Consider the following 27,554-nt stretch of genomic DNA (forward strand, 5'->3'; position numbering starts at 1 on the left):
TTTTTTTTAAAGATTTTATTTATTTATTTGAGAGAGAGAGAATGAGAGACAGCATGAGAGGGAGGAGGGTCAGAGGGAGAAGCAGACTCCCTGCCGAGCAGGGAGCCCCACGCGGGACTCGATCCTGGGACTCCAGGATCATGACCTGAGCCGAAGGCAGTCGCTTAACCAACTGAGCCACCCAGGCGCCCCTGGGGGGTGGGGGATCTTAACGTGAGTCCAGTAGAACGTCTTACCCAGGGGAGGAGTCCCCACCCACACCCATCTCCCTGATGCTTGGACTGCTCCTCCTTGACCTCTCAGCCCGCAGATGGCCAGCTCTGCATCTCTGAAACTTCTCTTCCGGCCTGCTCTAACTTTTGCAGGGCCCGGGGCATGAGTGTAAGTGGAGAAGCGTATACCATATTTAAAAGTTATTAATATTTAGATACTCACAATATTTACATATAGGAGTTATGAGTCAAGCTAAAAAACTTTAACGTAAATATATTTGGAAAAAAAAAGTAAAATCTATTTTGTCATTCTACCTTGCCCATTAAAGCCTTCATGGCAACCTGGAAGCCCAGGTTTGTGTTCAGAATTCTCAGAACCTCAGCTCATGTTTTCAAACCATATACAATAGTCCTGGGAGAGTTGGCCCCCAGTCATGCCCCCCCCCTTTCCCACCTGCAGGCTGGCTGTCTCTGCAGGGAGCCCGGCACTCACACGAAGGCACAGTCCGTGTGTCCAGGCTCTGGCCACACCCGGGCAAACAACTGTTCGCAGTCCATTCTCAGGCCTAGGGGCGCACACACCAGGGCCACCACCGTCTGCCCTTGAGAGGGCTGACTGGAGGGACAGGTCCTGGCAGTGGGCTTGGGATGGTGTGGGCAGGGAATTCTCTTGGACCTGGAGGATGGTCTAGAGGTGGCTGTGGGCTCCATGAATGGCTCAGAGCACAGCTGTGCAGGGACAGAAAAGATAATTATTCATGCAAACTCCTTTCAAAGGAAAGCCCATTTTGAAATGTGATCCTTATTTGTCTCAGCCACTATCAAAATTGCAGGCCAATGGGAAGATTCTGTTCTATAATATAGTTCTAGAAAATCTAGACAGATCATCCAGCTCGAAGCTCCTCTCCATTCCTGCTCCGGCCAATGGCACCGAACTAAACCTTGACCAGTGTTCGTACCAAATCCACGTCACAGCTCATAACAGTGTGGGCACGTCCCCTGCTTCGGTCATCATAGTCTCTGGAGATCCTGGAAACAGTGAGTTTTGTTTTGATTCTCAGGGAAAGCATCGGTGATGTTATTAAGTAGGGATGGACAAACTGGAAAGGCAATAACCCGGGGAGACAAAATGTCTAGCTGCCAAACACTGTTCGTCCTTTGCTTTCGGCCTAAGCACGGCTCCAGGTGTCCCGGGACAGCCCTCCTCGGTGTGGGAAGAGTGAGTGTTCAGCCGCAGCCCAGCACAGGGCTGCCCCGAGATTCTTCAGCAAATTCGGAGAATTCTCTCACGTTTACTCAAGTAAATGCAACACCAATAAGCCGTCTCCACCAAGAGCTGGAGTCGCTCTAAGCGTGCTTTGTAGCTTATGAAATGTGGGTTGCATTTATTGTAAAATATTTTGTCAGTCTTTGCCACCCGGAAAGAGCCCATGAGCATTGCCAGAGGTGATGAAAGGAGAACCGACTGGCATCATCCTTCCAGGAGGCTTTGCAGAAGCTGCAGAATGACAGATGGTGACTGGCTAGTCCCGTAGCCTGTGAGAGACCAGACGAGGCGGAAACGACCTTACATGTAGTACGATCAGGAGCCCCCTGAGTTACCTGCTTGGGACAGCTGTGGGAAGAGGCTGGGCACACTGCCCCCCCCACCCTCCCGCGCACGCACGCACGCACGCACGCACGCACGCAGGCACAGGAGCGTGCTGTGCGAGCGCGCATGCGCCGGCGGAATGTCCTCGACCTCCTGCGGCCGGTGGGTCGGTCCTGCGACTGCGGTAACCGAGCTTCGCCCTCTGCAGCGAAGCGTCCCGGGCCCTGCTCGAGGGGCTGCGGCAGGCTGGGTTACTGTGGTCGTCCAGGTTAGGCTTACATTTGGGTTACGGGGGCTAGATCGGAGGGCGGTGCTGGTTTATTTATTTTTAGAACTATCCGGTGTGTCAAGTAAGAAAAAGAAATCCGGATCGTGGCGCCGAAGGAAAACTAAGCAGTTACTTCACATGACCTTTGCTTGTCAAAAACTGCATTAGAAAAGAAAGTGAACTGATAATACACCATATGCTAATTAATTGAATTTAAATAAAAAATGAATTAATAATAATAAAAGAAAGTGAAAAGTTGTAATCTGTCCTCATCAGGACAAGATGAGGAGAAGTGGGCGTTTCATTCACCCTGGGGGAGCGGACTGATGAAAGAAAGACTGCCTTGCATGAGGCCCAATCCGAGCAACCCTGCTGAGCACTTGGCTGTTGGGGGTCTTCTCTATCAAGCGTACTTTCCTTCCCCATACCCTGCCCTCAGACCCCCATACCTTCCCTTGTGAGGCTCTATCCGGCCTTCCTTAAGTGGCCCACATTCTTAAATCCCCACGGTGGATAAAGGCACTGATGTGCCATGAGGCCGACTGTTAAACCAACTCATGCTAGAGTGTGAATGACTGAAGAAAAAGATTTCCTGTCTCCTTCCCTCTTCTGTCTCTACTTCTCAAAACATAATTTGCAATTTTCAAAAAGCAGCTTGATAAGAGTTATGATTCTGAGTGTGGGATGAAATTTCAGCCAGTGTGAATGAGTAAGGTGAAAAAATGTCAGCGTTGATGTGAAAGAGATTTATTTCTCGAAGGGAAGAAGACAAGGAAGACTTGTCGGTGGTATATACAGAGGCCTTCACAGGGAACCCTTTGTCTTATACCTGGAGCTGCACGTTCCTTTGGGTATCCCCTAGTTATTATCTAGAACAATTAATAACACTGTGCTTTCACACCAATGTCCAGCTGTAATTAGGAGTGCCAAAGGAAATACAGGAGGCCCAGTTAAATTTAAATTGCAGATGAATAATGAGTAAATGTTTAGTTAAGTCAATGCCATGCAGTATTTGCTTCTCCTCGATTGCTTTTCTGAGCAGCTGCCTGCAGGCCCCCTCCTTGGTCTGGCTCTGCTCTCACGCGAGTGACCAGCTGGGACCACTGCCCTATGAACAGTGGCTGGCTGTGAGGGCAGCCTCGGGAAGTAGGAGAAATTCTCGTCCCCCAAGGTATAGGGTGACTCTGCCTGAAATCAGTAGAACTGGGAGTCCGCTGAGATCGTATCACTTGTTTCCGGCTGGAAACTACCCTGGCATATGAAATAGGTCGAGGTGGGTAGCCTGGGTCATGAGGACTGGGCACATCCCTACATAATCCAACTTAGGACATAGCCGAACTTCCTTTCTTTTGTCGTTCTCACTCAATTTCTACTCCTAACATCAAAGAAGTAGTGGTCCATGCAGGAGCAGCCGGCGTTATGTGGGGGAATTTAGACACAATTATTCATTTGTTCAACAGAGATTTTTGGAAAGTACCAAGTACCAGACATGGGGCAGCAACTTGTTGGGCAAAGGGAAAGACAGTAAATATTTTAGGCTTCACAGATCACACGGCCTCTGTTCTATATCCTATGTGCTTTGTTTTTTTGCACCTCTTTTTTTTTTTTTTTAAAGATTTTATTTATTTGACAGAGAGAGACACAGCGAGAGAGGGAACACTGGGAGAGGGAGAAGCAGGCTTCCCGCCGAGCAGGGAGCCCGATGTGGGGCTCGATCCCAGGACCCCGGGATCATGACCTGAGCCGAAGGCAGACGCTTAACAACTGAGCCACCCAGTGCCCCTGTTTTTTTGCACCTCTTTAAAAATCTTAAAACCCTGCTTAGCTCAAAGGTCATAAAGCAAGCTTTGGAGGCTGGATTTGTGCTGCGGAAAGTAGTTTGCTGACCCTTGTTTTAGGGCCTGAAGTCTGGTTGGGTCTCAGAAGATTAGCACAAGAGGCATCCAAAGGGCAGAAGTGAATATTTGCTGGGAAGTGAGAGGCAGGAAAACACCCATGAAAACGTTACCCCGCCCCCAAGCTTCTGTAGCCATGGAAGGGATAGGGCTCTTAACTGTTGGAGACAGTGCATGCTCAACTTGATTTTCTTCTTTAAACACTTTTTTTTAAAAACGTACAATTAATTTTATCTGAAGCATGGCTCTATTTGTAATGTATAGAAGAAGTTGAAGAAGAAAGAGTTAAAGGCACGGAGGATGGATTCTCTCTGTCGTGGAAACCCCAACCCGGAAACGTCACAGGCTACATTGTGGAGTGGTGTGACCATCCCCGGGGCCCGCTCTGTGATCTCCAGTGGAAGAGCGTAGGCCCCACTACCACAAGCACAGTTGTTAGCTCAGGTAAGAAGAACCCTGCACATTACCATCTTGTTCCGCCCACCTCGCAGCAAGTCAGCTAGGACCTCTGGACCATCTCACAGCTAGTTTGTGCTAAATAATAATTTTGAAATGACAAATCCAGCATGGGTGCTAGGAGTTCATTTTACAGTGATGTGGCCTAAGATTTGGCCTTCAATCTACTTTTACAGAGATTATCTGGACCTAAGCCTGTGATAGGTTTTCATGATTTTTATGAACTTATACCTCGAAATCAGTGGTCTCAAATGAATGGCAAAGGGGCATTATAACCCCAACTGTTAGGGCAAAGAAATGTAGGGATTTGGGAGACATTTAGGACATAAAGTTGTAGCAGTCAGTCAACTCCTTCACTTTCAGTGGAAAATGTAGAACCTGACCTCTTACCTCACACATTGGAGTTGTAATTTCAAGATTGCTAGTTTAGCAAAGTCAAAGAAGCCTAGGTTTATGGCTTGAGTAGAGGGGGGTCAGCAGCGCCATCTGCTGGGCCCAGGATAAAGATGTGGGACTTAGCGTCCAGAGGGCGCCGGAGGCCAGGGAGGGCGTTCACTTGCTGTTGGGGAGTGAGGAAGTGAGGCGGCCCTTGGCTTGAGCAGGGGGTTCCGTGGCGGGGGCTGAAGGTGGATTGCAGAGGTGCAGGTGTGGGTGGGGGGGGGGGAGGGAGGGGGGGGGGGGGCGGCGCTTGGAGTCACAAGAAACTTTAAAATGGTTTTCTGTGTCTGGTTGAATTCCGCCCCGGGTTTCCTGCACGTGGGCATCCGAGAGGTCATGCTGGCGAGCATGGTGTAGAGGACAGTCCCTGCAGGATTCGCTGGGGACAGTGGAGGACTCCGAGGCCAACGGAAGCAGGGAAGATGGTGGAGATAAAGTGCAGAAACCCTAAGGAGGAAATTATTTAGGAGACACCAATTCATTTCTTATTCTGTTCCTTTTCAGAAATAAAGAGAATGTCACACTGTGTTACTGAAAATCTGTTGACCTTTCTTCCCTAGATGCTTTCAGACCAGGGGTCCGATACAACTTCAGAATTTATGGAATTTCTACAGAAAGGGTTCCTTATTTATTAGAGAAAAAAACAGGATACTCCCAGGAACTGGGTAAGTTTACAGCATGTAATGTGTCCGTGGGCAGACTTGTTCAGAATGATCCAGAGATCCTAGCTGTAGATTTAGGTATATTTCAACACCTTTCCTAATTTTCAGTGTCCCATTTATTCTGGTAATTAGGTCTTAAAAAATATTTTTAATCATAAACTATAAACCATTTTCATTAAAGACAATTTATAAAATGTTATGCAAAAGAAGAAAACAAACTTATTGCTAATTTTACCACCCAAAGGCAAATATCCAGAGTTAATATTTAATGTATATCCAGGTATTCCTTTCTCTGTACAGATATACATTTTTAAATAAAAGTGGGATCTTACTCTATGCAGTTTTTGACTCATGTCACTAAATATTGTTTAACTACGTCATTGCAAAGTGTTTGTTTGCATGTGTCACATCACCTGTTGGTGGACACTTAGCATGATTATGGTGTTTTTCAACTATAAACTATAAAATTCATCTTCAGGTGTCTTTTCATCTGCAATGCTCAGTCTCCTTTATCCTTAGCCCAATCTCTTATGCTGTCTGAGTCCCCATCATTTTAGTGAAATCTTCATCCATATCCACAATAATGGTTTTTAAATGAAGTCTTAGAATACTTGAGTCAAAAGGCTTTAGTTTCTCATTTCTTTTACAATGTTTAAGAATTTTGACCCATATTGTGAAATCACCCCCCCCCCCCCCCCCAGAAATTTCACTGTGATTCCACCAGCAACAGAAGGCAATTTGATCCCACTGAAGTCTGGGCACCTGGGACCTCCCCTGCCTTGCGGTGATCAGGTCACGTCCCCCACAGCCCCATCTGTGGGGGCCATCTCAGGCCCACCGGAGGTGTGTTGCTGGTGTGCATGTCTGTGCGCACAGACCGGGTACACACGCGTGTGGGAAACAGGCTCAGGAAGCCTTCAGAATAAACACCCTCGGAGTATTGCAGTGACACTTGGATGGCTTGGCATTGTCACCACCCAGGAACTAGAGTTCCTCGAATACCCCCTTCGGTCTGTTCTCTGGCAGGGTCTTCTGTCAAACACTATTTGGAATTCAAGAGCATGGGGAAGTCTAAGAAACCCTTTATTCGCTTTCCCTCTGGGTGACCTCGTGCAAGCTGTTGAGTGTCTCTGGCTCTCCCTTTCTTCACTTGTGAAAGGCCAGACTTGGACAGGAAGATGGCTCAACTCCTTCCCAGCCCTCACAAACCATGTCAAGGCATGAATCCCCCAGAGAAAAAGAGAAAACCCCTGAACTTGGCATAAGTGCCTCCAGGCTCCAGACTTGGCTGTGGCTCTACTTTTAGTTTACATGAGTGCTCGCAGCTACTTCCAGGTGACGACTCTCCTTACCCCGACTTCCTTTCCTAGCTCCGTCAGACAACCCTCAAGTGGTCATGAGTAACCTGACGTCCCGCTCCTTCACTCTGAGTTGGAAGGATTATTCCATTGAATCCCAACCCAGTTTTATACAAGGGTACCACGTCTACCTGAAATCCAAGGCGGGGCAGTGCCACTCAGGATCTGAAAAGGCAGTTCTTTCAGGTGACGGTTTTGTTTGTTTACTCTTTCAAGACCTCACTATGCAAGACCATTATTAGAAAGGTGGCCAGGGGGGCGCCTGGGTGGCTCAGTTGCTTAAGCGTCTGCCTTTGGCTCAGGTCATGATCCCAGGGTCCTCGGGCTCCCTGCTCAGCTCAGCCTGCTTCTCCCTCTCCCTCTGCTGCTTCCCCTGCTTGTGCTCTGTCGAATAAATAAAAATCTTCAATAAAAAAACAAAACAAAACAAAGAAAGGTGGCCGTGTGTGACCATGGCCAGGCTGAATTCTGTTCTTGCATGCTTTTATGGTCCAGCGTGCTCTTCAACAAATCAGTGGGCAAGGTGGCGGGGGGCAGTATTGTAACTTACTTAAAACAAAGTGCTTGGTATTTTTGGAAGCATTTGAGTACCATCAGCTCCTTAACCTGCCAATTATGAAACTTTCGTGCTAACTCCTTTTTCTTTTTTTCTTTTGACCTTGTTAAAGGTTATTACAATGTATTTTTAAGTCTCTCTCAAGCTCTTACTGTGTCTCGCAGATTCGTGGGCTCTTTCTGGATCACCAGCATCCCTTGTTTCGTGGTTGCTCTGCTTTGCTTGCCATCTCCTAAAAATTTTACCAGTGACCCAGAGTGATGGAATCATGATTCAATTTTTGATTGGTTTAAGATGTTGACAGCGCTGAGTCAATATTATTAGTGCCCAACCCTGTCACAAGATCTCTCTCTCACTCTTTAATAATTATTTTTCCTGAAAATAATTTTTTTTTGAATAACAGATGATGCAGTATGTTGCAAATACAAAATTGACAACCCGAAACAAAAGACATTTGTCGTGGAAAACCTACAGCCGGAATCCTTCTATGAGTTTTTGGTCACCCCGTACAGCAGTGTTGGCGAGGGCCCCCATGGCACTTTCACAAAGGTCACAACTCCGGATGAATACTGTGAGTTTTTGAATCAAAACTCTTCCCCTAGATGTTGCTGGGAAACTAACAGATTACACACACACTACCCTGGGCTTTGTCGAGATCAGGAGTTTTTAAACCTTTCTTCTCCTTCTGTCTCTCACTCTCTAGATGAGATTGTTTCAGAAAAAAATGTTATACAGAATCCCAGTACATTAACCAGAAAACAGTGGGGCCAATCTGACTGACTTATGACCTGGAACCTTCCTCTGGCCTGTCTCAGTGGCCCTGAGGCATGCCCTGGAACTCAGTCCCAAAATGGTTTGAAAATCCCAGAAGGCATGGTTTCGTGTCCACTTCCGAAGAGCCCCAGACCCTCCGTCTGGAGGAGGGCGGGTGTTTTCTGCAGCCGACCTTCTGGCTGGTTTCCCTCGGTGGCGAGCCAACTGCTTCCTGACTTGGCCTTTCTGGGGGCAGTTGAGAGAGGTGTGGTAGGGTCGGCTGGGGATCGGGCAGGGGCAAGAGGTGTTCCTTCACCAGCCTGGTGTTTGCCGACTGGGGGGGAAATGTGAGATAAAGAGATCCATTTTTCAAACTGCATTTGGCTTGGAAGAAGGAGAAAGGAGAAGGCAGGGAGGACAGCACTGACGGTAAAGGCAGACCTCCAGCCAACAGGAAGGTGGCGGGGGAAGCAGACAGTGACGGAGGAAGAAGGGGAGAAGCGGGTATCACACAGCAGATGGTGGAAGACAGTCCTCCCTGAGAAACAGACCGGCTGAAGAGTCTGCTGCAGGTCCCAGCGGGCCTCGGGCCCAGGGCGGGCTCCCTCCGGCGGCGGTGGGGCCGCGGGCAACGGGATGGCGGCGGAGGGTAGAGCTGCTGGCCCGGCACGCTGGCCACGACCCTGCCGGCAGCCTGGGGCCCTCGGTGCTGCTCGCTCCTCAGGTTTCCCAGGCCAAGGTCAGAACTCTCGGAGTCAGATTAAGATTTCAGTCATCGATTTCCGTTATTTGAGCACTCTTGCTGTTTGGGGGTAGATTTTAAAACTTTAAATTGATTTCCAGCTGTTTTTATTCCAGCTTTGGTATTCATTTAGCTGGTAGAAGAGAGAGAGAGAGAGTGTGTGTGTGTGTGTGTGTGTGTACACATATATAATACAAAGAATTATCTTTACCCCAAGTATATTTTCTAGCTTTCATTTATCCCCCTTATTCATGCTAAACCTCCCTTAGCATTGGCTGTGCCCCTCTGTGGGTTATATTGGTTACTATTAAAGAGGAGAATCCACTGCTACGTAATCGCAGCCATGACACAACGCCCCGCAGTTGCAGTAACAACGTGGGCGGACCTCACAGATGCCACGCACCGTGACAGTGACAGAGCCAGGCCTGACGGCTGCTCGGGCTTCCACTACAGAGAGAGGCAGACGCCATTCTTGTTGTGAGCGCTAAGACAAGGCAGTGGTGACCTTGGGAGGGGACCATGATTGGATGGGGACCCCGGGCGGGCTCTCTGGGGAGCTGAGGGTGGTCGTCGTCGTGACCGGGGTGCTGGTCACGTGGCCGTGTTCGGTTTGTGAGATTCACCGAGCTTACTGTATGAGCACTTTTCTGAACGCAAGTATTGCATTTCAATAAAAAGCTTATTAGGGGCGCCTGGGTGGCTCAGTCAGTTAAGCGGCTGCCTTCGGCTCAGGTCATGATCCCAGGGTCCTGGGATCGAGCCCCGCATCGGGCTCCCTGCTCCGCGGGAAGCCTGCTTCTCCCTCTGCCACTCCCCCTGCTTGTGTTCCCTCTCTCGCTGTGTCTCTCTCTGTCAAATAAATAAAATCTTAAAAAAAAAGCTTATTAGCAAAACCAGCCTGAAACTTGGAAACTATCATGGTTAGGTCCCCAGGCTTGTTCTCAAATAAGTTGTAAGTGCATAACTTAACCAAATCTTCAAAGCAATTATAGTAGTCAAAAGTAGGGATCTGAGAGCCAGGTATTGTCTAGTCGGGTCAGGGGGAGAGCTGCTTTCCCCTCCCCCGGCCAGGTGAACTGTGAGCCGCGTGTTGAGGTGCCTGCCGTGGCGCCCCGTTCCCGTCCTGCGTGTCCTTGCCTCCAGACCCTGTGCTGCCTCCGAGCTCTGCGCTGGGCATCTACCCAGGCCTGCCCTCCCGCGCGAGAGGCCAACATTATCCACCACATCCCCATCCCCAAATCAAACCCCACTCCTGTGCAAGGGCACTTAAAGCAGCTACTAGGATTACAACTACTGCCAGCCCATTGTCCAGATACAGTCATGTGGCTGAGCCCCCAGTCAAGGGACAAAGTACACTCCACCCACCATGAAGCTTTGGCAAAGGTGGGGAGTATAATTCTAATACAAGGAGGGAGTGAAGAATTGGAAGTAGTGATCCAGTTTGTCAGAAGAGGGAACGAGGGGCGCCTGGGTGGCTCAGTCGGTTAAGTGTCTGCCTTGGGCTCAGGCCATGGTCCCGGGGTCCTGGGATCGAGCCCCGCATCGGGCTCCCTGCTCAGCGGGAAGCCTGCTTCTCCCTCTCCCTCTTACCCTCCCCCCACTTGTGCTCTTGCTCTCTTGCTCTCTCCCTCTGACCCTCCCTCCTGCTCGTGCTCTTGCTTGCTCTCTCTCAAATGAATAAGTAAAAAAATCTTAAAAAAAAAAAAAGAGGGAACGAATCCAAGTCATAAGGTGTTGACAGCAGATGGTCCCTGTGTTGGTTGGTTGGTAGAACCCCCACCCCCACCCCATCAGCCAGAATTCAGATTGAATCTTGCATAAATAGACTTGAAGAATAATAACTCTGTAAAATTAATTTCAGTCTTAAACTTACTTTTGTGCCTTTGAGGAGGGAAAAGTACTCATTAAAAATACCACTTTGTTTTCTTCTCCAGCCCCTATACTGATACGTATCATACTCCCTATGGTTTTCTGCATTTTGCTCATCATGATCATATGCTACTTGAAAAGTCAGTGGTAAGTGTGTGGGGAAGATTTTTATCCAAGAAGTCAGAGAAAAAAAAAATCTAGAAAGGAGTTTAAGAAGCTAGAAATCACATTGAATAATGAGAGAAGGTGCTGAAAAGGCAAGGGACAGAGACTTAGATGAAAATTTTTAAACAGTTTTGCTTTCCAGGTCAATATATAAGGAAAACAATAGCCATTTGAAAAAGACTGCAAAGCCTGTTCAATAACCATAGCTAATACTGGTAGTTCACCTACTGTGTGCTTGGCAGTATTCTAAGTGCTTTACATACAGCTCATTCAATCCTCACACCACCACCCTGGGCACCGTCATTATCTCCACTGAATCAGCAAGTAGATATAAGCATAGCCTGCCCAAGGTCACAGAGTTAGTAAGTGATAGAGCAAGGTTTAGAGCCCGGGAATCTGGCTCCAGAGTTCTCTTAGTCACTATATTGCAAAATTCAGTCCAATTTTCACTGTTTTCTAGGATGAAGGAGAAGTGTTATCCTGACATTCCAGATCCTTACAAGAGTAGTGTCCTGTCATTAATAAAATCCAAGGTAAATGCTGGGAAATTGTATGTATGCCATAATATCTATTAAAGACTAATCCAGGGTTGGGGCTCTAATCATACTTTTTGAGAACTCCTCAGGAAGATATAACAAAGCAACAGCCACCTTGGCTCCCATAGCCATGAAATGGGTGAATGGAGCCTTGAGAGTTCTTCCATCAGGAAAAATCCTTTGGTTTGCAACACCACCTCCAGTTAACTTGTGACTAGGATGAAACACACACAAAAAACTGAAGCCTTGAGTGCATTTCACATACTTTGTATACTCTGACATACACACACACTTCATATTCACATGTTTTTTTGTTTGTTCCAGGAGAATCCTCGCCTAACAATAATGAATATCAAAGACTGTGTTCCAGACTCTATTGAAGTTCTAAACAAGCAGGAAGGCACTAGGAAGTCACTCACAGAAACTGAATCTTCCAAGCCCACCTACCTTTACCTCCTTCCAACAGAGAAGAGCTACTCCGGCCCTGGGCCCTGCATCTGTTTTGAGAACTTTACCTATAATCAGGCAGCTTCGGACTCTGCTGCTTGTGGCCATGTCCCAGTAGCCCCTAAAGCCCCACCAAGTCAGCTGGCACTGTTGACATCACCTGAAAATTTACTAAAGGCACTAGAAAAAAACTACATGAACTCCCTGGGAGAAATTCCAGCCAGAGAAACTAGTTTAAATTATGTGTCCCAGTTGGCTTCAGCCATGTCTGGAGACAAGTTCGGTCTCCCCACAAATCCACCAGAGCCAGCACTGTGTTCAGAGTATAAAATGCAAATGGCCATACCCTTGGGTCTTGCCTCTCCTCCCTCGAGTGGGAGTAGCAGCCTCTCTTCCTTTACCCTTTTAGATGAAGGTGAACACTACCACTAATCAGTATACCCAGTTCATGCCTTTATGCTACATAGATGCAAAAAAGGAGCATCGCCGGCCCCATTCCATCACCTGATGCCTCGGCGCATAGTTCCAGTGAGTGGTCACCGTTGGCACACGAGACCACTACAATCTGGCTTGGTTTCAAAGGGCAGAAGCTACGGAACTTAACAGCCCTTCTTGGAGCAGGCTTGCCGTAGAAATGGCGGGACCGTGGGACTAGGCTTACCTTGCCGCTGTCTGTTCCAGGCTCACCTTTAGAACAGTAGACCCGGCACTTGACGTGGGGATAGACCCTGCCCACTCAGTACTGGACAGGGTGCCTATGGTCCTAGAAGTTCAGTTTTTAGCAAGGAAGTATTTCCATTAAGTTTTACCCGTATGTCTTATATTAAGGGTAAAGGAACTAGATTTAAGGTTTTAGTAAAGGCCACAGAAGATTCATTACCAGACCATAAATTGTCAGTTTATTCTGGGTGTGTTTAATGAAAAAGTCACATGATGTTCGAGAGTAAAACAGACTTTAGACTTGCCTTGAAGTGAGAACAACTTGTAGTTCATTGATGCCATAGAATGAACTCTTCTGGGCGCACAGACCTTATCTGATAGGTGAAGCATGTGAATGATCAGTAAGATCCCCACAACTGCCTTTCCATTTAGCTTACTACAGTTAAAGAGTGGGACTGCCAAGGAACTCTTGACTTAGCGTCAAGACAACAGCACTCCTACTTGGTGCACATCAGTCTTTGACCGTAATTTTTGACAACTACCTCAGAATAGAAAAAAGAAAATGTTATTATTAATTCCATTCACATTTTAGGGTTCCTCTTTTTTTCAAGAACTACTATATATAAGTGACCTGTTTTCATTTAGTACCTTTTGGTCTTCGCCATTGTCTGGGTCAAGAAAATATCCTGTCTCATTTATATTCCTATTATGCTAACAATGAATAAAAGGAAACTTCAATGTTGGACATAGTTTAGACATAATTGTAAAAAGCTATAGAGTGGGAAATTCTGTATTTGCTCAGCAGCAGCTTTGTCTCATTGAATCAATATATACAAATGCACCTGATGCATAACAGGTGTTCAGTACATGCCCGTTCCTTTCTCTTCTTTCTACCTATCAAAGCTTTATGTTTATTTATCACATTTCTTTTTTTTTATTGTTATGTTAATCCCCATACATTACATCATTAGTTTTAGATATAGTGTTCCATGATTCATTGTTTGTGCATAACACCCAGTGCTCCATGCAGAACGTGCCCTCTTTAATACCCATCACCAGGCTAACCCATCCTCCCACCCCTCTCCCCTCTAGAACCCTCAGTTTGTTTTTCAGAGTCAATCGTCTCTCATGGTTCTTCTCCCCCTCCGATTTCCCCCCCTTCATTCTTCCCCTCCTGCTACATTGTATTTATCACATTTCTAAGCAAGTATGATCAGGAGTTCCTTGTTTGCTGTGCTGGAAATGACACCATCTAGGTCTCTGGTACCAAATGCCTTGCACTGTGTCATCAACACCACACAACCAAGAGACCAAAAGATCCACATCTCCAAGTAAGGTGGCTGCCAACTGGCCTAAATATACCAACACAAACCAGGGCTTCTGTTCAGGCTTTTCAACTTTTTCCTTATGTAGAACTAAACCTTTTGCTGGAAAAACTGGTTATGTACTCCTAACATAGTACAAATGAATATCTCGATTAGTCTGATAGTTTTGAGAAGATTTTGGGGGCCAGTATTGTCATCATTTAGCCTCTTTGTTGCTTTCTCATGATATAAATGTCAATGGCTGTGAAGACTGATTTGTAAATAGTATCTTTCATATAGATTTTCTTTTAAAAATAACCCATGAAACCTTGGAAGTCATTTTTGTTGCAAAAAGCCTAATTAAAATATTTCACCACTGCATTTTGTTTTCTCTACCTCAATGAAATGAGAATCTAACAGTGAGTATAGCCAATAAATCACCTTGTGAGCTTACTAAAAATGTGAATTTCTGGGTACCGCTCCACACCTCCGTATCAGAATTTCCATGACATGAGGCCTGAAGTCTGTATATTTCATCAGCTCCCTCCCAGGTATTTGGATGCACACTCAACTTTGAGACTCACTGTCCTAAGTCAAATGATGTCTTCCTGAAATATAGCAACATACCAATAGGAAATGCTGGCCTACGTAACTTTATGCTTACAATATCACTATGACTACAGTTTTGGCTATAAACATCCCTCTCCCATGCCCATCACATCAAATACATTCATATTTAAAACCTTAATTGTCAATACTATATGCCATCTTAACAGCATTGCTTTAAGAAGTGTTCTTCAGAAACTGAAATTTGTGGGGCACCTGGGTGGCTCAGTTGTTAAGTGTCTGCCTTCGGCTCAGGTCATGATCCCAGGGTCCTGGGATCGAGCCCCGCATCAGGCTCCCTGCTCTGCAGGAAGCCTGCTTCTCCCTCTCCCACTCCCCCCGCTTGTGTTCCCTCTCTTGCTGTGTCTCTGTCAAATAAATAAAATCTTTGAAAAAAAAAAAAAAAAGAAACTTTGAAATTTGTATTCATGTCAGCAGAACCATTAGGATTAAAAATATACTCCTGGAAAATTTCAAATGATACAAAAGTATAATAGTTTAACAAACCGTTACGTATATCATCAGCTCCAACAGCTGCTAACCTTTACATGGCTGTTTCAGCCCATCTATACCCTTTTCCACTCTCCCTCCTGATATTATTTGGAAGCAAATCATATGATTTCACCTGCAAATATTTGTGTTTCTCTAAGCTCTACTTTTCCTAATATGACCATAATAAACCTTTAAAAAGAATTTTACCTAGGGGCGCCTAGGTGGCTCAGTTGGTTAAATGTCTAATTCTTGATTTTAGGTCAGGTCTCAATCTCAGCGTCATGAGTTTAAGCCCCCCATTGGGCTCCATGCTGGGCATGAAGTCTACTTTAAAAAAAAAAAGTCCCTAAAGCTAAATTAGTAATAGTTCTTTAAAAATATCAGGGTATTCTGATGGTGTGCAGGACTGGCATTAATGACCTATAAATACCGCATCAACCTGGAGAGTGGTCCTTGGCTGCATGCGGGGTACGGCGATCGCTCAGGCTGGGAGCAGGGACGTAGCCACACTGCAGAACCATGCACTTGCCAAAGGAGCTTGCTTCCATTCTAGCACCTACCTGACTCAACGCTGATTCTAGCGAAACTGATTCTCCACTAGAAGGTGTATTTATTGAGAAAATCAAGTTGAATTAGTCAAAATCTAGTATTTCTTCTAAGATCGCCGTGGAAAAACTGGCTTTCATCTTAAAGAATCTATAAAACATATTAAACAGTTTGCATTAAGTAGAACTTTAGAAACCCTTGAAGAGATACAACAGAAAAAGCCTTTAGAATTAGCAGTTAAAAGATTTACAACACAGTAACTAAATACATTCCATTTAAAGTACCAAGCAAATGCAGTTGTCTTTATGCTCTAAAATAAGCCATTGAAGAAACAAACTTTTAGTATATTTTGGTTTTTTTCTGAAGTAGTTGCTATGGTCTCAATGATTGTCCCCCTCAAAATTTATATGTTGAAATCCTAACCCCCAAAGATGATGGTATTAGGAGATGGGGCCTTTGGGAGGTGATTAGGTCACGAGGCTGGAGCCCTCATGTACTTGGGATTAATGCTCTTAGGAGGGAGACCCTGCAAGTCTCCTTATTCCTTCTGCCATGTAAGGACACAACGAGGACTCTGAGACCTAGGAGAGGGCCCTCTCTCAACTGTGCTAGCACTCTGGCCTCAGACTTCTGGCCTCCAGAACTGCAGAAATAGGTTTCTGTTGTTTGTAAGCTACCCAGTCTGGGGTGTTTTATTATAGTAGCCTGAATGGACTAAGACAGTACTCTATTTTTGAGAACTTTTATATACCAAAGAGTCGGGTTTTTTCAAATGAAACAAACTTTCTGAAGTTTAGGTCCACATTTTTCAAAGATCAGCTGTCTGATGATTATTAAGTGTGCTTTTAGTTTATTTGGGGGCCAACTATGTTTTGTTGAAAAACATATAGAAGGCAATGGGAAAATGATATACAGAATTGTGCCTAAAGACAAATCTATCCAAACAAATCTTTTCTGAAAGTGAGACATATATTTTACCACATTTAGTCAACTATAACCTAGCTTTGACCTGGCTTTGACACTGAATTTTATTCTCCAGCCTTGGTCATTTCCCTTGTGGTATTTTCTTTTGCCACTAGGTGGCTGTACTGATAGCCTATCTGATCAGGACAGCTTCTTGCCTGAGAAATCAAATACTTTCCACAGAAACATCATCATCATATCATCATCACTTATATTGTATATTATTTCCTCAAAAAATTCAGAACTATTTTGTCTAAAGACAGATCCATTTTTTTCAAACACTTTATAATGATCTGAAGTTAAAAATAAAACCTGTAAAGCTATGTGTTTGATTAGATTATGAAGAATGTTTAAGGATATTTTAAAAACATCTGGAATAGCCACTAATGTATTACTGAACTAGACTCTTATCTGTGGTACCTAAAAATCATTTTTACTGGGAGTCACATGTATCAGCCTCTGTGGTACATAATTCAAATCAACACTGATTGTTTTAAAATTTCAAACAGAACTTCTGACAAGTTTTAAGAATTTTAAGTACATTTTATTAACAATGTATCCCTTTGATAAGATTATGCTTCAGGAGGCTTTTAATGCCCTTGACATAAACTGTACACATTATACAAAAACAAGAAAACCACACACAAAAAAAATCAAGGTGAGCAAAACCATTTGGGGACAAACCTTCTTTAAATTATACACAACTCAATGAAATATTCTTACGGAAAATATATAAATACTTTTTCTTTCTATGTTACAGTTATACAATATAAATCAGATTTCAATGTCTGTTCAGTGACCTACAAACACCAGAACCTCCAAATATGTAGCAGCTTATTACTAAATAAAAAAAGAAGGATATCATGTGGCTAGGGAGCGTTAAGTCTGAGATTTTTTTCACAATCCCTTACCACTTTTCAAAACTAATTTACACCATTTGTTTTACAATGCAGCTTCAGGGTTTCTGCCAGGTCAGTAATGGAACATTTTTCAACTATTATCTATGAAAAATTTTTATCGCCCCCCCCCCCCCCCCCCAGACTTTTTTTTTTTTGCTAAATCAACCTATTTAGTGGCAAAATTACAAGGTATACTTTTTTGGCATAAATTATATTTTTCAAATTAAATGTTTTGTAAAGAAAATCAAACAAGATGTGCAATTAATGCATGTTGTGGCATAGCTATCCACCTACATTATAAAAATACTCAAGGGGGGGGATCCACATTCCGTGTGAGTCATAAACACCTACTATGAATGAAAAATACTTTGGGAACCTGGAACTAAAAGAAAAAAAGAATGTTCCTAGAAAGATTCTCACAGATTTCAATATTGTCTGATAAGCACTGCTATCCATTTCACTAGCACACTTTTATAATGAAACTCTCACTGTAGTGATACTCTTGAAATTAAGCTGGTGATAATGGATTTCCTGAATGGGGAGGCAAGGGAGACCTTTCCCAACGTACATTTTTGAAAACCTGAAATGTTCTTTTATTCCATCAGTTCTTCTCATAAAACTCTGTTAGTTCTACCTTTTCTTTTTTCCCATGTTTAATGGATTGTGAATTTTAGACACTGGAAGCATAAAACAAAAGGGGGAAAACCTTAATTCCAAAGGATTTTTTCCCAAGGTAGTTTACAAAGCTGATCTCACACAAAATTAGCACCTCACTCTTACCATGCAAAAACAATTGCAGTTATAATTTGGATGACAATTTGATTAGTTTTTATTGCTCAATGATCTGTGCTTTAATGTGGGGATAAAAGGCATCCTCTGAATGGAATGAAAAAAAAATTTATAAAGAGCAGTAGACAAATCTAAGTAAGCACTGACACCTCACTGTTGAACACTTTACTACTGTAATATGCCCTGAAAAACTCAGCTTTAATTATCTCAAGCTCTGGATAAAAGAGCTGAAAACTATTAAAGCTACCATTTCAAAAGAACTTGTACACATGATGTTAGAATAACTAGTATAAGAATGTATATCCCTCCAAAGAGCCTCTTTTATTAATGTTGCTGTCTTATAGAATGGACTTATGCTACTAATCTTTATTAGAAAAATTTTTATTAGGGAGACATCCCCCCTTCAAATCTACCTAGGCATAAATAGGAAATAAATGTATAAGAAATTTTAGACCATATTTAATTATTAATACTAATTTCTAATTTCCTTATTATTTATCAGTATTTACTTAGTATCGTGAAGCTGAAATCTGTTCTTGAAAAAAAATTTCAATTAGAAATGACAATTCACTTTACAATTAGATATTCACAGTTTACAACCAGCAAAACTGCCCAAATTCCTCCAATTATTCAATAATTACCAATAGTACAAATTTGTAAGGACTAAGATTAATTCTAAAATCTTGAAAAACTACAGTATTGACATTATTTTGGTATTTTATAGTCTGGTAGTATCTATTATTTATAGATGACTTTCTCAATTATTTCTATTACCACTGACACCATTCCTAATCTTTTCTGCTATAATTTAATATTTTTAAACACTAAGTTAATCACTTGGCACTGCATGTGAGCATTTTTCATCATAAAAGTCTACTTTTATACAGATGAGTACTTGAAAACGTATTAGACCTGTCAGTGAAACATGGATAAACCAAATAGCACTATACATTTAAGTATAGACATTTTTCTTAGATTACTGATAACCACAAAACTCTGTCTCTCCAAACTAAGTGCTATAGGCAATTATTACAATGTATACATACATGTCTTTCAAAGTAATAGTCAAAAAAACTGTTCAGGCTAATAGTAACAAAGACTTCATTTCAGGATGGATGAGTGAAGTGGGGTCCGGGATGGGGACAGTTGTGTGTTTGTGTGTGTGTGTGTGTGTGTGTGACGAAAAAGAATTACTGTTAACTTTTGAGGGATTAAACCACAGATTTTATATTCTATATTAACTGAGGTAGTGTTTAAAATCAATGTCTAAAATATGTCAACCCCATTATGAATAAGATTACTAAATTACCTCCTTTGGAGTTTTTAACCACTATTTGGTCTAGTAACTCTGACATTTGGTTCTCTGGAAGGCATTTTAATCATCCAAGACCAAAGACCAAGGTGACAGGCAACGTTCTTAAAAGTACTGTTAACATTTAAATAAACACTTGGGTTCAGTGATAAATTAAAGTTAAAAAAAATATTTTATTTTCACTTGGATTTTATGAGAGAAAATCTGAAGAACCACTTTTTAACATAAGCAGCAGCTTACAGCCCTTATCTGCTTTGTTATAATGTAAGTTGCTACACAGTGCATGTAAGAACAATTCACTGAAGTGCAAAGAGGTGTTATGAAGTGAGATGAAATGCTTCATCCCAATTGGAACTTTCAGTGCCAGTAAATTAAAAAACAAAACAAAACAAAATAAAAACAAAAAAAACCTATCTCTGTGAGTTACGTTTTCTAGTTCACAGGGTTCTTTACAGAGATCTCAAAGAACAAGCCCGTTATAAAAAGGATCTGTACTATGGGAAAGTATTAATCAAGATACTAGGACTGTGTCAAAGCTGATGTGCAACTGTAAAAATGGTATAAACAAATGAATTAAAAAAAGGGTCCTAATCAGTCCAGCTGGATTTTTTTTCTATTTATATATAGACCTCAAAAAAGATAATCCTTTCATTTACAAGCATTCTAATGGTGATGGCCATGCTATTTTTATATACAAATTTGCATATATGTTTAATTCCTGTAAAGATTTCCAAATATCTTTAAACATATACAAATTAAACACACAAATAAACAAAACCTTGCCCTCATCAACTTAACAACTTCACAAATATGATAAAGGCAATGACTGTACTGATAAACTCACCTATCACTGCATTTAGTTTGTGCAAAACAAGAACACTGATATAAAAAAATTAAATTACTGCTGCTTTAAAATTTGGTACTTAAGGCTTTTCACTACAATTTTTAATCATAATTCAAGTTGCATTGATGATTTTTTAAAAAGGAAGTATGGCTCTTCTTTTCCCACGGAATGTGTAAATCGGAGGCAAACTTCTCTCTTCCTCAGGAGATCCAAAGTGTTGTTTACTTTCTTTTGCTTTAGGTCTCAATTAATAGTGCTTGTTCAAGTTCCTGTTTCAAATGGTGACATGGGAAGTTGATGAAAATGAGAAGTCCACTGAAAACATGTGCATTCTACAAATGGGAAATACTCTGAATTATAAAATGACGTTCTGATCTGAGTCAAGAACTGTAGTGAAAAACCTTAACTGGTTCAAATAGCCTATAAGAACACATTGCCACAAAACTGAAAAGACAGAAAACAAACTGTTTGCAAGTCTAGTAACATAAAAATAACTTATAAGTCCTGGGTTGTTGAGGCTCTTCTTTTGCTTTGAGGTTACAAACCTCTGAAGTAGTGTTACAAATATTAAGAAAAATGTGGAAGGGCCAAAGTTCCTCCTCTAATACCAGCAGTTACAGCACACCCCGCTGTGGGGCAGGTGCAGCCTCAGAAACACTGATTCCTGGTTTCCACAAGTTAGTTAACAAACAAGGCATCTTTAGATTTACCCTAAAAAAAAGAATTCAGAAATAACTGTGAAGGGTGCTTCTGCATATCCTATTATTGTTCCACTGTTATTATGCTCTTAAAATGAAAAAATAGAAAACCTATGTAGGTATTCAGTGCTTGGCTCTTGCATATAATGGTAACTAAAACTCTTAAAACTGTGGTAATGAGCAATGAACCCCCAGAGGGCTCAACAGGGAAAAGAGGAAGTTGTTTTGGTTAGGGAAGTCTGCAGTTCCAACTGTGCATGTACCAGTAATTGCTGGAACAGAAGATACTCCTGTCCTTGCTGCTCAGTCAGCCAGCATTTTCTGAGGCTTTGAGGAAATCCACACATATGAGTATACATAGTATTCATCTATATACATCATAAGCACGAGGTCAGGATTCAGCAGATGTATCCACTGCAGGTTGCTTTGGTGGTGTCGCCAGCACAGCCTCTGCTTCTTCATGCATCTAGGACAGAAGGGGTCGACTGTGAACGACTTTCTAGTGTATCCACAGACAGAATCTCTCTTTTAACTTAACACCAAACACAGAATTATTCTTGACAAATCTTACTTACTTGTAAAAACTGTACGTCTTGAAATAATTCTTGTATGAACCTCCGACACGGAAGTCTAAATGTGCAGTGTGAGAGCAAATGGGAGACCTCAGAGTAAAGGCAGATGTCATCGAACGTTTGAGGATACTTCTCCTTAATTCTAAAACCAAAGAAAAGACGATAGTGTGATTAAAAACTATTAATAATGACTCACCTATTTTTCCATCCAAAATATCACTTTTAAAATATTTTTTCCCTCCAGACACTGATCAGATGGCATATTTGGAATGAAGGCATAAGAATATAAAATATTAAATATTCCTACCTCACACTTAAACTAGGTATTTTAAAGTTTGGGGTTATCTGTTAAAATGAGTAAAGCCCAAAAGCTTCTTAGAGAGTCAGAAATATTCTTTTTCACTAGCATGAGAAATTGCAAAATTTATTTATCAGCCCAGGATGACTCAACTATTTTCAAAATTAAGTTTGAAATATCCTTGACTGGGCTCTTTGTATCTTTCCACCTTCTAACAGTGGCTTTTAGCTAAGACAGCATCAGGGGTGGGGTGCAGTGGGGTAATACACAGGCTAAGGACCCACTACTGCTGGAGCATCCGGCCAGGACGTCTGCAGGGGGACCCTGCCATCTGTGTCACTGTTTTTTTAAAAGGTCCACAGGAGACTCTGAGCTGCATTTCTTTTAAGGGCTACACTACTTTTAATAGTGCAGATCAACGATGGTCATAGTTCAATGTGAATTTTCCTTTATCATGTTGCTATGATTTAGAAAAAAAATTAAAATTTTGCAACTTTTATTACAAGAAAGAGGAAAACAGGGGAAAAATGAAACCAAGAAAATACCACTTGTTTTTTGTGTAGGCCTGCTTTTCTCAAACTGTTCAGTCTCAGGATTCCCATACTTTCTTAAAAATTATAGAAGACCCCCAAAGGCTTATTTTTTGTGGTCTATAGCCATTGATAATTACCATATTAGAAATTAAAATTGAGAAAACTTAAGAATATATTTTAATTCATTTAAAAAACAAAACTCATTACTTGTTAACATAAATATATACCTTTTTTTTTCCTGAGAGACAGAGAGCTGAGCATGGGGGTGGGAGGGGTATGTGTGTGGGGGGGAGGTGGATCCCAAGCACTCTGCCCTGAGTGCAGAACCCAACACATGGGGCTCGATCTCATGACCCTGAGATCATGACCTGAGCCGAAATGAAGAGCCAGATGCCTAACTGCCTGAGTCACCCAGGCACCCCATAAATATTTGCATTTTAATGAAAAATATTTTCTAAAACTAAAAAAGCAAGAAGAGTGGTATTTTACATTTTTAAAGATCTCTTTAAAGTCCAGCTTAATAGAAGATTGGCTGGATTCACATACCTACTTCTGCGTTCAATCTTTGACCATATGCTATTTTGGTTGAAGTATGTGAAGAAAATCTAGCCTCACACAGCTATACCATGTAGAACTACTGATGTAAGCTAGTCTACCTTTTGAAGTATTTCAAGGATCTTTTCACCCTAAAAAGCAGAACAAAGAATACTCACGGTTATAGTTTACTTACGTTAAAAGCCCAGTTTCATGACATTTAGTTGAAACTGAACTACTCAAATTAATGACTAATCTCAGAACTTCTTTGCGAAGGAGTATACGGCACATGGGTGTATCATCTGGAATTGTTTTAACACCTAAAAAAAAGATGAAAATATTTTATCTTTATCACAATAGGAAATGATTACAACTCATGAGATCTGTTTTTAAATCTTACTTAAAGATCTCACATAATCTGCCAATCATTTTGGGAACAAAATTCTAATGGAAGAGGACAACAACAGTTGCAAGCGTTGGCTAAGTATACCTGGATAAAACGGACTTGTAGTCTTGAGACCACGTCTACTAACGTCACCCGTCCACAACAACACTACTAACGTCACCCATCCACAACAACACTACTAACGTCACCCATCCACAACAACACTACTAACGTCACCCATCCACAACAACACTACTAACGTCACCCACCCACAACAACAGAACCAACAAGGCCTGGACAGAAACCTGAGAGCTCACCCAGCAGCAGCTCTGCGCTCTTGGTGCTGCTGGCTGAGCCTTCCTGAGACGCTCCGTCGCTGCATCCAGAGATCCCCGAAAACTTAGAAGGAACCACTTCTAAGGGGTTGTGGATAGTCTGCTCACACCAATCAGAATATGGAATGTCTTGAAGGTCTGAAGAAAAAAATCAATTATTTCTATTAAAGTATCATAATGGTTTAATTCCTATGCTTCATTATATACCATAGAGGAAATGATTTCTTGTGATTTCTTTCCAGTTTTCAACAATTATTTTCCACGATGATCTTTAAATTTGGACTGCTCAGATAGCGCAATCTGTTGAATTCTAGAGACATTTATAAATTTTATTTTCCTAAATTACAAAAATAATATATGATTAAAGAATTCAAATAAAGATGTATATAGAATAAAACAGGAAGTTACCGTATCTACTCCGTCCCACTACTCCCACCCCCACACTAAATACCTCTCCAAAGGGAAATACGATTAAAAGTTTGACATATATATCTTTTTTTTTTTTTAAGATTTTATTTATTTATTTGACAGAGAGAGAGCACAGAGGGAGAGTGACAGGGAGAAGCAGATTCCCTGATGAGCAGAGAGCTCAATGCAGGGCTTGATCCCAGTACCCTGAGATCATGACCTGAGCTGCAGGCAGACATTTAACCAACTGAACCACCCAGGTGCCCCCGACATATATATCTTTTAAGATGTTCTGCTACGTTAAATTTGTTTTTCTAGTTCTTTGGGTGTGTAAGTGGGATTATGCTATATTATTATTCTATGATTGCTTTTCTCCCCATTTAATAATTACCAATATAAGAATTACACTTTCCTGAGCTTATCAGTTCATTCCTTAGAATTAAATTTACTACACTACCCAGTGCTAAGGTACTCCTAGATGGGATTTTGAAGTCAACCAGTGTTGCTAAAGTGACATTAACTTTTTTTGATTTAAAATTTTCTTGAGCACTTACAGTGATCACAGCAAATGGGACATCACTGGGAAGTCTTTGGCTATCCTTTTAGAGAGTAACACTGGGCAACCTATAAAATCATACAACCTTAGTAGTATAAGAAATATTGGAAATTAATTAAAGTTTTCATCTCATGAAAGAAAAGAGATTCAGAGAGAGGAGACACAACTCAGCCAGAAGATAAGAGCTCTTGACAGATGGTCCAGTACTCTTTCTACTATAGCACGTTGTCACAGTAGAGAAAAAAAAAAGCTCTATTTTTAAAACCCAGGAAACCAAACCAATGTCAATCTCTCCCTATGTTGTTTTCCACAGAATAGATATGATCCCTTCATCTTACCTCTAAACACTTCCTAAGATTACAATTTTCAAAATACTAAGTAGATAATACTTTGGTTCCTTGGAAAAGAAGATCTATAAATTTGGCATAGTTTTAAAATTTTGGTTATTAAGGAAATCATGTGCCTTTCAGTGACTTAAAAGTAACACATGCTACTTAATCATTCATTGACAAAAAAAAAAAAAAAACTATTGCCAAAGATCTGAGAACTGAAGATGTACTTAAAAAACAGTAATGCTGAATAACCAGATAAGAGATGAATATGTTATTTTAGAATCAGTAGATAAGCTACCCAGAGACTATGATGACAAAGTATTTTCAGCACAAGGAGCAGTAAGAAAGTTATACCTCATTCAGTCAACATGTTTCTGAAAAGTTATAAACTATTTCAGCCTCACCTTTAACTTATGATGACTCCTAACATTTCTAACCTGTTAGAATCAGGTCCTATCTCTGAACATGTTAAGCGTTCTCATTAGGGAAAAAAACAAAAATCATTCCTCTAAGCACACTAGAACCATACAATGCATAAAAATCTGTGAAGGTGGCAGATGCAGAATAAAATGTTACCAGATATCTTATTCCAATAGCCTTTCCTCTGAGCTTTACATTTTTGAACCATTACCACCAGACCAGAAGTTTTAGAGAAAGAAACATCTTATGTTCAAGTGTTGATGTTCCTTTAAAATGATCATTAAATAGCACAGGGATTATTTTTTAGTCATCTGCCATGGACAATATGGAAGTCTTTCTGATACACAAAATCTTCAATATGGTCTACAGGAATGCTTCTCAAACTTTATTGTGCACATGAACAACCTGAGAGTCTCGTGGAAGCGCAGATTCTGATTCTGTGCGTAGGGTGGAGTTTGAGATTCTGCATTTCTGACAAGCTCTCGGGTGATGCTGATGCTGCTGGTCCATTGACCATACTTTGGGTAGCAAGAGTTCTGCAGGATCTGGTCTCTGCGTATCTCTCTAGGCTGATCATATATCTCTTTCCCTCTTACTGTCTGAGCTCTACTCACACAGGTGTCTTTTTAGACCCTACTACTCCCCATGCATGCTCCCCTGAGAGAAGACCTTTGCTCAGGCTGTTCACTCTCTCTTCAAATTTTCTATACTCCATCTTCACTTTTTTAGCTTCTAGTCATTCTTTAGATCATAGCTCAATAGTAACTTCTTTAGAAATCTCTTTTTTGACCTGCCTACTTGGTTCTATTCCTTTGCTAATACCATGTACCTATTCTTGCTGGCACTTGTTACAAATGCGGTTATTATATTCACATAATCAACTGATCAAGTGATCAATCAATCCATTCATCCATTGCTTTCCCCACTGAATGAAGCTCAAAGAGTTTAAAAACAGTGTTTTTTTTTTCCCCTCTCATAAATGTTTTTCTGGCATCTAGTTTAATGCCTGACCCATGGTAGCAGCGTAATAAATATTATGTTGAGGACATGAATGAATGAATAAAGGTTTGACGACTTTTTAACCATTTGGCCTTCCTCCCTTCACACTTCTAGGATGGGTATCAGTAGTAAACTGTAATCATTTCCCAATTCAGAGCTCTTCTTCCCTGCTGCTTCTTACTCTAACACTTCACATCACTGGCCAGCCAGCCGAGAGGCTCTGACGGCTGTGCTAAGGTGAGCACCTTTCTGCCTATAGCATGTCTTTCACAAGTCCCAAACCTCCTGATGCTCTGCCTGATCACTCTCCCGGAAGCTACAGGTCACAGATGGGTTAGAATTAGCTGTGACTGTCTTGTGACTAGGTACTTGAGGGGCTGGTTTCCCTATTTCTTGTTTGATAAAATAAGTAGAAAACAGTAAAGTAAAATCCATAGTAAGTACTTCATAAGTATTTGATGAATAAGGATACAAATGAAGAAGCAGAACTTGCAGAAACTAAAATATCATAAATGATGTAGAGCCAAATGATTTAAAACAGAATATTCTCTACTGTGTGCAATACATCAGAACAATACTGCCCAAACCTCTCACTCGCAGGAAATGACAATAATTACAACATGATGGGGCCCTGGACAGAGCTGTTCACAGTGGGAAGTGCCTAGTCCAAGGGTCTGTCCAAACCCAGGCCCCAGAGGCATGGAAACACTGAGGGAATTAATGATCTCAGCACACCCATATCCTATCTGTGGTGTATCAGCATGCTACCACCCATCAGTTGGAAAGCTCTGAATCAGAACACCAAGGAGAAATTTAGAAGAGTGACTCAGAGAACTTTGATATCACTAGATTTTTGAGTGTGGCTAGGTGATACTCACCAAGAAAAAGTATCTACGGAAACACTTTACACACATATACAAACACATTATCAGTTTGAAGTTGCTAATATACATGGTCCCCAACTTATGATGCTTGGACTTTACGATGGTGCAAAAATGGTACACGTTCAGTAGAAACTCTCTTGCTTCGAATTTTGAACCTAGAAATTTCCCTGGGCTAGCGATTTGCAGTACGATCCTCTCTTTGACGCCGGACAGTGACAGCTGTCACTGCTCCCAGTC

At 41.8% G+C, this 27,554-nt stretch overlaps 2 protein-coding genes across 5 annotated transcripts in view; one reads left to right on the plus strand and one right to left on the minus strand.

Annotated features, from left to right (window-relative positions):
• Positions 1-13,556, plus strand: part of OSMR (oncostatin M receptor) — a 49,940-nt gene extending 36,384 nt beyond the window's left edge. The window contains exons 11-18 of the mRNA XM_032415363.1: positions 1,028-1,250; positions 4,231-4,410; positions 5,421-5,525; positions 6,893-7,066; positions 7,840-8,007; positions 10,866-10,947; positions 11,426-11,498; positions 11,826-13,556. Coding sequence (XP_032271254.1) covers positions 1,028-1,250; positions 4,231-4,410; positions 5,421-5,525; positions 6,893-7,066; positions 7,840-8,007; positions 10,866-10,947; positions 11,426-11,498; positions 11,826-12,380 — 1,560 coding nt within the window. The 3' untranslated portion in view covers positions 12,381-13,556. The remainder of the gene's footprint in view (positions 1-1,027; positions 1,251-4,230; positions 4,411-5,420; positions 5,526-6,892; positions 7,067-7,839; positions 8,008-10,865; positions 10,948-11,425; positions 11,499-11,825) is intronic.
• A 3,485-nt stretch (positions 13,557-17,041) lies between these two features.
• RICTOR (RPTOR independent companion of MTOR complex 2) overlaps positions 17,042-27,554 on the minus strand; it is a 123,806-nt gene continuing 113,293 nt past the window's right edge. For all 4 annotated transcript variants that reach the window (XM_032415165.1, XM_032415164.1, XM_032415166.1 and 1 more), the window contains 4 exons: positions 23,701-23,856; positions 23,195-23,318; positions 21,637-21,775; positions 17,042-21,527 (listed from right to left, as the gene is read on the minus strand). In XM_032415165.1, coding sequence (XP_032271056.1) covers positions 21,453-21,527; positions 21,637-21,775; positions 23,195-23,318; positions 23,701-23,856 — 494 coding nt within the window. In that variant the 3' untranslated portion in view covers positions 17,042-21,452. The remainder of the gene's footprint in view (positions 21,528-21,636; positions 21,776-23,194; positions 23,319-23,700; positions 23,857-27,554) is intronic.

The sequence above is a fragment of the Phoca vitulina genome, unplaced genomic scaffold (genome assembly GCF_004348235.1).
Source record: "Phoca vitulina isolate PV1807 unplaced genomic scaffold, GSC_HSeal_1.0 scaffold17, whole genome shotgun sequence".
Lineage (NCBI taxonomy): Eukaryota > Metazoa > Chordata > Mammalia > Carnivora > Phocidae > Phoca > Phoca vitulina.